Source organism: Castor canadensis, chromosome 11 (assembly GCF_047511655.1).
Source record: "Castor canadensis chromosome 11, mCasCan1.hap1v2, whole genome shotgun sequence".
NCBI lineage: Eukaryota > Metazoa > Chordata > Mammalia > Rodentia > Castoridae > Castor > Castor canadensis.
In genome coordinates, this window is record NC_133396.1 from 77617416 (window position 1) to 77629221 (window position 11806).

General features: G+C 36.6%; 1 protein-coding gene across 3 annotated transcripts in view; it reads left to right on the top strand.

Moving 5' to 3' along the window:
• The window catches only part of Tpr (translocated promoter region, nuclear basket protein), a 63293-nt gene that overhangs the window by 50929 nt on the left and 558 nt on the right, over positions 1 to 11806 (top strand). For all 3 annotated transcript variants that reach the window (XM_074047239.1, XM_020161856.2, XM_074047238.1), the window contains exons 47-51: positions 5293 to 5399; positions 6956 to 7051; positions 7164 to 7320; positions 8965 to 9083; positions 11493 to 11588. In XM_074047239.1, the coding sequence (XP_073903340.1) occupies positions 5293 to 5399; positions 6956 to 7051; positions 7164 to 7320; positions 8965 to 9083; positions 11493 to 11588 (575 nt within the window). The remainder of the gene's footprint in view (positions 1 to 5292; positions 5400 to 6955; positions 7052 to 7163; positions 7321 to 8964; positions 9084 to 11492; positions 11589 to 11806) is intronic.

Sequence of the window (11806 nt, forward strand, 5' to 3'; positions counted from 1 at the left end):
CTCTACTGCTTCATCTTCTCTGGAATAGTCTTATTTTAAAAATGAGAATAAGAATACAATAATTCCTATTCATAAGTTGTAGGAATTAAATGAACTAGTTTGTTTATTCGTTTAAATATTACCTTACAAGTAATAAATGCTGTGTAGGCATTGGTGGATGTGGCAGTAGTTACAGTGATAGTATTATTGTGTTATTCTGAAAGATAACTATAGGAGCAGAGCAACTAACTATAACCTAAACAATTTAAAAGGAAATAGAGGCATAAGCATTAGGGTTTTTAAATTCAAATGAAGTAATTATTCCAACAGTTAGAGGAAAGAATCTGAGAAGACTTAATTAGGGACCACATCGAATTGAGCCTTAGAATTGCTAACATATTTAGCATTTCCATGTGTTGATTTATTTAGGCCTCATAACTATGAGGATGGCCGCTAGTTGTAAGCATACTGAATGAAGCACAGAAATCAGATAGCCTGGAAGTGGAAGTAGCAGTTTTTGTTTTGGACTAGACAGTGTCCCTATAGAACCTATTGTTAGCTGTTGTGCTACAGCATTCCTGGTAAAGGAGTAGGAGAGTTCTGTCTACCTTCAATTGTGGCTGAAGCACTAGCTGCATAATAAGATATACTTAAAGATCAGAACTAAAAATGTTTGAAATTAAGAATGTAGCTCAGTGGAAAAGCATTTGCCTCATGTATGCTAGGCCCTGAGTTTGATCCCCAGCACTTGAAAAGGCAAAAAAAATTTTAAAGTTTCCACAAGCTTAGAGATATATATCTTCTATAGATACAGTAACATGAGACAATTAGAACCAGTTGTAGGTTCTGGACTACTTGATCAAGCTGTCAACCCCCAATCTTCTTTTAGGGTATACTTTCATTTTGCTTCAATAAATCTAGTTTTTGCATGTTGACCAAAAATGTCAGCTCCTCCCTCTGAAAATCTAAACTCAGGAGTACACTCATTCCAATAAACAGATGTCTGCCTGCCAACCAGTGACTATGGCATTCTCACTCAAATAAATGTGACAAATGTGCTTCTGCAGCTGTTAAACTCCTAAGCCTCTAAAATTACCAATCCCTGAATCTGTTCCTTACAAACCTTGTATCCCAATAGCAGTCCTGTTGGAGAGAATGTACCTGAACAGTATAGTTTCCCTTATTATAAAAAGCAATAAATTCAGCTTCACCTTATTTCAAACAATGAGGTGTCATCTGATTAGCTAACAAAAGAAAGACTGAAAAAGTAGAATGACACCTTGTTTCAGTCAACTTTCTATTACTTTATCAAAATACCTGAGGCTGGGTAATTTATAGAGAAAAAAGGTTAATTGAACTCACAGTTCTGCAAATTCAAGGACATGGTTCTATCAGTTCAAGATGGGGACCTTATAGCAGATGGCATTGCAGTGGTTGGAACCCTTGTGAGAAAGGTTACACCACCAGTCAGAAAGCTGGAGAGACCAGGGAGCGTCCAAGCTTGTTTTTATAGTGCTGGGTGGGGTACATTGTAGAATCTACAAATTTCCTACAGTCTATCCAGTATATGGTAGTTGAATTCACCCCTCTGTCATTCTCCTCCAGCCCTCTCTCCCACCATTCCTGGAACAGTTCCAACATGTATTTTTGCATTTACATACATGTGCACACAATATTTGCACAGCATTCACCCTCCCATCCCCTTTCCCCATCTCTTCTCCCTTCCACTGGCACCAGAGCCTCCAGGCAGGACCTGCTCTGCCCTCCTGTTCTCTGACTTTGTACATGAAAAAAAAAAATGTGACATTTTTGTTTGTTTAAGATAGCTACACATAGAGTCCCCTTGTGACGTGTGTGTGTATATATATGTATATTATTATAACCTGAATTGGTTCATCTGCTTCATCTTTCTTCTTTCTACCTTAATCCCCTCTCTACTGTGGCTTCAACAGATTTAAAAATTCTATATTCATTCTTGCATAGAGAGTACATCAACCATGTTCACCTTCTTAACTTCCTTCTTTTACACACCCCCGACCCCTGTGTATGGCCTCACGTTAGCATGACCTGTTTTCATAATATTACCGTATTTGTATTAGATCTGTATTCCCCATGTAAGAGAAACGTGGATTTTGGCCTTCTGAGCCTTGCTAACTTCACTTATAATGATGTTCTCCAATTCCATCCATTTACCTGCAAACAACAAAATTTCATTCTTCTTTGAAGCTGAGTAAAATTCCATTGTATGTAAATAATCACATTTTCTTAACCCATTCATCAGTAGTGGGGCATCTTGGCTGTTTCCATACCTTAGCTATAATCTGCAATACATGCATGTGTAGGTACCTTTATTGTAACCTGATTTATATTCCTTTGGGTGTATCCCTAGGAGTGGGATTGCTGGATCATTTAGTACTATTTTTAGTTTTTTAAGGAGAGTTCATACTGTTTTCCATAGCGGATGTACTAGCTTATATTCCCACCAGCAGTGTATGAGGATTCCTTTTTCCCTTCATCCTCACCAATATTTGTTGTTGTTTGTGTTCTAGATGGGAGCTACTCTAATTGGAATAAGGTAGAATCTTAGTGTGGTTTTGATTTGCATTTCCTTTATGACCAGAGATGTTGAGCATTTCTTTTTGTGTTTTTTAGCCATTTGGACTGCTTCCTTTGAAAAAGCTCTGTTCAGTTCATTTGCCCATTTCTAATGAATAAATTGGGTCATTGATTTCTTGAGAATTTACTTTTTTGAGCTCCCTATGTATTCTGGTTTTGAATCCCTTGTCAAATGTATAGCTGGCACAGATTTTCTCATATTCTGTGAGCAGCCTCTTCAATTTAGGCACCATTTCTTTTGTTGTACACAAGGTTTTTAATTTCATATAGTCCCATTTGTCAATCCTCTCTTAGTCTCCGAGCCTTTTGAGTTCTATTTAGGAATACATTGCCTGTGCTTATATTCCATTATATTCCTTGCTCTTTCCTGCACTAGCTTCAAAGTTTCATGTCTCACATTAAGGCATTAATCACTTTGAGTTGATTCTTGTACAGGGTGACAAACATGGATCTAGTTTCAGTCTTCTGTAGGCAGATAGCCAGTTTTCCCAGCAACATTTGTTGAAGAGGCTGTCTTTTCTCCATTGTATGTTTTTGACACCTTTGTCACAATCAGGTGGGCATAGCTGTGTGTATTCATATCTGGGTTTTCTGTTCCTCTGGTCTTCATATCTGCTTTTGTGCTAGTACCATGCTGTTTTTATTGCTATAGCTCTGTAGTATAGTTTGAAGTCTGGTATCGTGATACCTCCGCATTGCTATTTTTGGTCAGTATTGCCTTTGCTATTCGTGATCTTTTCTACTTCCAAATGAATTTTAGGGTAGATTTTTCAGTTTCTGTGATGAATGTCATTGGAATTTTGATGAGAATTGCATTGAACATGTAGATTGCTTTTGTTAATGTAGCCATTTTCACAATATTGATTCTACCAATCCATCTTCTGTAGTCTTCTTCCATTTCTTTCTTCAGTGGTTTATAGTTTCCCTTATAGTGGTCTTTCGCATCCTCTAAGTTTATTCCTAGGTTTGTATTTTTTTTAAGGCTATTATAAATGGAATTATTTTCCTATATTCTTTCTCTATTTGTTATGTGTTGCTTTGAATATTTATCTATCTGGGGGTATCTAACAGATTCAGAAAAGTGAGTTGGGATACAGAAAGGGCACTGGTATTTGTAAACTGATTTTGTATCCTGCAACTTTGCTGAACCTGTTTATGGTGTCTAAGAGTTTTTGGTAGAATTTTTTGGGTTTTTAGGAATAAGATCATGTCATCTGCAAACAGGGATAGTTTGACTTCTTCCTTTCCTTTATATTCCTTTTATTTCTTCGTGTCTTATTTCTCTGGCTAGAAATTCCAAGACTGTGTTGAATAAGAGTGGACACCTTTGTCTTGTTCCTGAATTTAGAGGAAATAGTTTCAGTTTTTCCCTCCAGAGCAGATGACGTGTGGCACTCACCTGGCAGAGCTGCAGTTTCACTCAGTGCAGCTCCAGGAAGGCTTAGGCAGGCAGCAGTCTGAGGTTCTGTGTCCATGAATTGGTGAGTCCAGGAAGATGTAGATACTTGCAAAACTCATTCTGCAATTCTCTCTGTTGCTTTTTTGAAAACAAGGAGAAAAAAAAGCAGAAAGAACAGCTTTCCAGTTGGTAACTCCTGCTGCCAAACCACAGCAGCCGGGTTTCTAGGGGTGTTATATGCTATAAGAAGCAAATTTACAGGTCAGTCTTTGTACTTTATGTGCACCCTATGTATTGGCAGTATCTTAGTTGGGAAAAAAAAGACAAGTTACCTGATCCTTGCTATCACAAATCTGAAGTATTCTTCTGAAATCATGGAGCCCAGGGTGCCAGGGGCCTTCAGCTATCCATCATCTTGGAAAATAACAACCTTCTGGTGAGAACTAAGTGTGGTTCCCTTGAAAATTCTTAATCCCTTCCTAGGGCATCACCCCAAAGAACTCTGACCAAGTTTCGTCTTTTAAACCTCCACCACCCTGAACATTACCACATTAGGCACAAAGACATAGACACATGAACCTCTTGTGAACAGGTTCAGAGATTTTTTTTTTAGATACCAGAAAGCTACTTGAGATGGGGTCAGACAGTGAAGAAATTTGAGGCATAGCTCAGAAGAGCTCGAGATTCTTTCATAAGAGTATGGTAACTGTATGGGGACAAGTTTCAAAGCCTATATTAAGGGAGAGAAGCTTTAACTCAGACTATTGAAATGGAAACAAAAATAGTTTCAAGAGATTGCAGAGGTATGATTTATAAACTTAATAGCTGACTAGCTAAGGAAGAGAGTAAGGAGTGGGCAAAGAAAGAAATAATGCTGAGTTTTACATCCTGGATTATGGGCAAGGGAGAAGGCAGATATCTAGCCCTCTAATACTAGGATTTTTCCAGTTCTTGGAAGCCAACTTGTGATTTCCTAATAGGCCAGAGAGGGAACCTGATTTTTCTGTGACAATACAGTGAAAAATAAGATAAAATTTTGCCTTATGACCTTATTCTACTAACACTCTATTTGTTATGTGTTGCTTTGAATATTTATCTATCTGGGGGTATCTAACAGATTCAGAAAAGTGAGTGTGGTTCAGGGGAGCTGAAAGTTATATAATCTATGAACATAGGTTATTCATATTATACTATATTTTACAATTGATGTTTTTATTAGTAAGAAGCCCATTATCAGCAATGTTTCTTACTGATTTAGCATATAACTTGACATTTCATCTTAATATTTGTCCATTTAGTTCCCCACAGGTTGTTGGTGTTCCTAGATTCCGGTTTGGGCCACCTGAAGATATGCCACAAACAAGTTCTAGTCACTCGGATCTTGGCCAACTTGCTTCTCAAGGAGGTAAATACTTAAATATACCCTGAGCTGTCTTGGATTTGTGTGTATTTGGTAGTAAGTTATTTCAGGTGATGTAAAATAGAAGTAAGTGTGTGTGTGTGTGTGTGTGTGTGTGTGTGTGTGTGTGTGTGTGTGTGTGTGTGTGTAGTTGATCCCTAAATAACTCATATATTATAGAGAAAGTTATATACGTACCACTTATTAAACATTGCCATACATATAAATGTTATCTTTCCAACAAAGTTCCGGTTTCCTTTAATAAGGAGTGGTTTTGTATTATCTTTTTTGGCTCCTAGAGCAGTGTTACACTTGTAGTAAGTGTTCAGGCATCTGTGTTAAATCAATAAATATGCAGAGGTGTACTACCAACCATTTCATTGTCATCGAAAGTAGTGTACCCCGTTTTCTGTTTATAGTTTGATATTTGTAACATTCCCAGTAAAATGAATGACTAAATTAGATTTTTCCCAGTAACACTACTTTTAAAAATAAAGTTCAAAATATGTGAAATAAAATAACCTCACAATTAAGAGGAGTAGTTAGTTACGACATACCAATTATGCTATTTAAGGAATTGATTACCTTTTCGTCCATAGTTGGAATCCCTATGATCCACTCTGTTTCTAGAAAGCTTTCTAGCATTTTATATGAGAAGCCCAGGACAAGAGATTAAACTGCAGTCCTCCCTCATAAATATCACAGTACACTGATGTTTGACTCGGGGCCTCACACACTTGATAGGCAGGCACTCTACCACTTGAGCCACTGCCAGCCTAGGATGTCAACTCTTAACGTGGGAGCATCTACCAATAGGAAATTCTGATTTGACGTCATATGAATTTTAATTTTCTGCTGCTTCGTAAGTTAGAATAATTTCCTAGAGTTGGAAATCAAATCTAGGCTTAAATTAGAATGGTACTTCCTTGCTAGCTTTGTATCCTTTGGAGAAATTTAATTAACCTCCTTGAACTTCCATTTCATTAGCAAGTACGAGGATAATAATTAATATCCTGCAGTTTTGGTGGGGAGTAGATTCTAACACAGTACTAGTTCATAGTTGAATACTCAAAAATGGGCTCACCTCTGTAATCCTACCTACTCAGGAGGCAGAGATCAGGAGGATCACAGTTCAAAGCCAGCATGGGCAAATAGTTTGCAAGAACCTATCTCAAAAAAAATCCATCACAAAACCAGGCTGGTGGAGTAGCTCAAGGTGTAGGCTCTGAGTTCAAACCCCAGTACTGCAAAAAAAAAAAAAAAATTTAATTAGCTTGCTTAAAACTTAAGAACAAGACTTTTGTACACTTACATATGCTAATAAAAAGGAATGTAATTATTAAAGACATTTTAACTGATTAAGGGTGCTTTAGTGATAGGGAGTTTAAAGGATGTCTTTGAATTGCATTTAAAATTTTGAGAAGTCAATTTTGGCTTGGCGGAATGGTTGTGGGCTTCAACAAAGTTGTGCCTCTCTGCCAGTTAATGTTTCTTCTTTCAGATATCGGGAATATTGGCAATTCAGTATTCTTTTGGTCATTAATACTCAGAATTGTCTTTAGGTTTAGGAATGTATGAAACACCCCTTTTCCTAGCTCATGAAGAAGAGTCTGGTGGCCGAAGTGTTCCTACTACTCCTCTACAAGTAGCAGCCCCAGGTATGAATCAAAGACAGATTAGTAGATTTGTGTAGCATGGAAATCTCTGAAGCATATTCTGGGTAAAAATTTATAAACCCCAAAGCTAAGGTTTTAATTTTTCTTTTTAAAGTGACTGTATTTACTGAGAGTACCACCAATGATGCTTCAGAGCACGCCTCTCAGTCTGTTCCCATGGTGACAACATCCACTAGCACTTTATCCACAACAAATGAAACAGCAACAGGTGATGACGGAGATGAAGTATTTGTGGAGGCAGAATCTGAAGGGTAAAAATTTACTTTGTAGTTTTTGCTTTGTATAGATTCAGTAGATTTTTACATTTATTTTCTTTTAGCCAGGAAGCAACCTGATGTGCTCTGTTTTCAGTAGCATCCTACTAAAATAGTAAACCAAGCTATATTTTGAGAGACTTTTGCATGTAACAATATATTTTAGAACTTAGAGAATATTAGAGAAGACAAATAATGTTAAAAACTATTACGTCCCTGAGAATTGTATGATGTATTCCAGATCAAAGTATTTCTTTAAAAGTACTGGAAACCTTCCATTAACATAGCTGCTTAAACTTCTCCCCAAGAAAGAAGTCTTTCTGAAAAGTTAGGAATATTATGAAATGACTCACTTTCCATTTAGTAGATGGTTCTCAAACAATCCTTACTCTTTACTTATGGGCATTTAGACTTTGATGTCTGAAATACTGGCTTTTAGCACATCAGTTATAAAGAAAGCTTAGCAAAAGATGTATTTCATGACAATATTTTTTTTAATCCAAAGGAGGAGATGGGATTTAATTGAAGGAGCCACTGGATAGTGGTTTTGGAAATACTGACTTTCAAACTGAAGCTAAGTCTTTATAGCATGAAAAGGTTGGACTGCTTCATCATCAGAAACATAGCTAGAAGTAGAACCCAGATGTCCTAGGAAGCGCTCAAGGACTTTGTTTTATTTAGCAGCATTTTATATAGGACAGGTCTAATAGTATATGAGGTAAAAAGCATGTCTGTTGTTCTCTAACACAGTGGTACTTAATTTGGGGGAGTTTATAGACCCTGCTGAAAATAACCAGCTGCCATTAGTTGTATACCATGTATGCAGGTCACTTACATGTCTTATTTTTAACCCACACAATGTCCCTGGAAAGTATTACTTGCCACTATACAAATAATAAAGGTTAGAACATGTTAAAATAAGTAGTCTATACTCCTGGTAGCCAACTCAGAGAAGAATTGAAATCCTGACTTCAGCTCTGATGGGACTGGAGTTTGGACTCAGGGCTTCAGGCTCACACAGCAGACACCACACCTCCAGTCCATTTTGCTGTGGTTTTTTTGGAGATGGGGGTCTCATGAACTGTTTGCCCAGGCTGATCTCAAAACTACAATCCTTCTGATCCCAGCTCTTATGTAGCTGGGATTGAGGGTGTGAGCTACCAGCCTCCTTCAGCCCGTGCTCTTTACACTTCACTAGCAGATCTCAACTTATGTTCAGCCTCCTCAGTGGTATCTCTCAGGAAATTGTTTGCAGGTGATTTTTTAAAAATGGAACAGACTCAAGCTTTCTTCCTTAGTTCCTTTTTGGTGGGAAAGAGAAACATGAAATTATGGCCATTGAGCTAGTTGTTTACTGTGAGTGTCAAGTATGTGAGTATCCTTGTCAAAGGGAAAGAAGGCAACCAAAACAATGGAAAAATAAAACCTAACATTGATGAGGAAAGGAGTGAGACAAACCCAACTTGAGCTATTTTTTCCTTGTTCCTTTAAAAAAACGTGTTTTTGTCACTATCAGAGTATAATTTTCAGTTAAAGGAGAACTCTGGGTTAAGTGATAAACTATATCAAAGAGTTTGGGAACAATTAGGATACTTTCAGAGTCAGTTTTACATTTTTCTAAATCAATTTTTGTTTTCTTAGTATTAGTTCAGAAGCAGGCCTAGAAATTGATAGCCAGCAGGAAGAAGAGCCTGTTCAGGCATCTGATGAGTCAGACCTCCCTTCTACCAGCCAGGATCCTCCTTCCAGCTCTTCTGTAGGTAAGTTTCTGCTCTGGTACAACTTTCATAGCAAACTTGTTTGCAAAGACACTTAGAAATAAAACAATAATCCCTTTTCCCTGAATTTTGAAATGCATTATTTAGTTTTACCATTAAAGGGAACTTGGTTTATATTTACATCATTATTGTATGAATATTTGGGCATCAATAATTAGAAACATGGACAAGGTGGATCTTTCGCAAAAGAATACTTCACTCACATTTCATTCAGACAGTGGCAACCTCTATCCTGTAGAACTTTTGAGTCTCTTAGAGGTGTAAAGAAAGAACTGTTCAAGATTCAGAGAAGTCCTATGAGGCACAGACTAATTTCCTACAGTGGAACACTGTGCAGCATTCTAAACTTGCTATGTAAGCTGCTTTTAGAATGGCTTAGGGGAAGGAAGTAGTAGTTAGAAGGAAGCCAAAGTGGTACTCCAAGCCTCTTGCTTCTGTTTGAACCTGAGCAGTGTCTGTATGGTCTATGTATTGAGGTTCTACATGCGACCCCATATGGCGGATTGAGGGGTAGGGACTCTGTTGCTTGAAAAAATATGCTTAAAATTTACTAATGTAAAGAGTTTCAGAGTTTGGCTTTTTATATTTTTGAAGTTAACTTTGGAAAAGTATATTATTATAATGCTATTTCTGCAGCTTTTTTAATAATAAGTTAGCATTTATTGACCACTCACTGTGTCCTATTTGATCTCACAGCAACCCAATGTGATAGGTACTCATCATAGCTTTATAGATGTGGAGACTGAGGCACAGAAAAATTGAACAACTTTCATGGCCACGTACCTAATAAGTAATGAGAAAGCCAAAATGAAAATTCAAGTTTGGCCCCAGAGACACTACTTTTAAATTAGATATTATACTAGCTTATCTCAAATTTTTTAGGTAGGGAGTTACCTTTATTATTGAGGATACATAGCACTCTGTCAACCACTCTATTTTCATTTTTAATTGTTGATAGCAATAATTCTGAAACTTCTATGGAACCTTAAGATTTTGTGACAAACCTGCTCAGTTACTACTATTCCACAATCCTGTGACTTTGCTATCCCATGATATTTACCTAGCCCTCTTAGCAGTTTTTCTGTGAAACATCAACCTAATGGCCAACACTTCTAGGTTCAGATCTCATTGCCACCTTTCAACAACTATTAACTTAAAATACCTACACATTTTACTATGAAACGTAGATTTTCATAGTAAACAACAAATTTTGCAGTTGTACTTAGAAATTATATATGTAATTGTAGAACTCAGTGCTTCATGTACAGAAGGCTCAAAAATTGTAGCTCCAATAACAAAATTACTGAGGTTCTACATCCTCAATTATATCAATTCTAGGAGAATTTTCTTCAGTAGTAGAATTGACATTGGTTATATATTTCTTACTAGAGCTTGCATGAAAGAATATGGTAGTTGTTTCTGTAAAATTAGAATGCCCTTAAATTTATTTGATTATGTAAAATACTATACTCCCCCATCTGAGCATTTGGTAATCAAATTTGAGTGTCTGCCATATACCAGGCAGTTTCATAGTAAGTATCACTAGGAAATGACATTTAAGTAAAGGCCTGAAAGAGTAAAGGCATCAAGGCTGTGAACTTGCTTGGAGGAAGAAAGTTCTGGGTCAAAGAAAATCACAGATGCAAAGTCCATAAACAGCATGGTGTGTCTAATGTGTACAAAGTCAGCATGGAGGCCAGTGTGGCTGGAGCAGGATGAGGATGGGGACCACAACAGGACAAATAATAGTGGTTGGAGAGAATAGATCAAGTAGATCTTCATCATTGCCTTGGGTTTCATGGATATAAGAATCTATTGAATGACTATCAGTTGAGCTGTGGCATATTAGAAAATACTGAGTAATAGAAACAAGAAAGTTTGGAATCTATTACAGCAATTCAGAATAAAGATGATAGAGCTAAGGTTGTAGGAGGTAGTAAGATTTAGGATGTATATTTAAATTTGAGCTGGCAGGATTTGCTAATGTTTAGATTTGAGGTGTTTGATAAAGCAGGAGTCAGCTGTGACTTACATTATATTATAATGGGCTTGTCTGCTGAGCGACCTAATACTTTGTTTTCCATTGTATTCCCATGTACCACGTTTGATACATGGGAAGCCACCAAGTAAGTATTTATTAAATTAGTTGAGTGAATGAATAGAAAATGTCAAAATTTTTCCTAGTTTTCTTGGGGTTTTTGTCTTGCTTTTTACCCTTTTTACCCTTTTTTATTTGTTAAATGTCATTTATTTTTAAAAAGCAAACTTGAATATTGAAAGCAGATAGACACATTTATATTTTGTCCACACATTTACTTAGTAATTAGGTTTGTCATTGTAACTACTTTCTTATTTTAATTTGCTTTTTTTATATCTTAATGTTTTTCTCAGATACTAGCAGTAGTCAACCAAAGCCTTTCAGACGAGTAAGACTTCAGACCACATTGAGACAAGGTGTCCGTGGTCGTCAGTTTAACAGACAGAGAGGTAAATTTCTGATATACTAATTACATGACAGAGTGTGGGATAATAATAAGTGGAATAAGTTTTCTAATCCTTAAGCTTCTAATTTGTCTGTTTTAAATGTCCTAGCATTGATTAAATAATTTCACATTATTGAGCATGTGATATTTACTAATCAGGAAGCTTCTTATAGTCAGGTTTATACACCATAGGCATATATTGAGTATATATTTATGATTTAT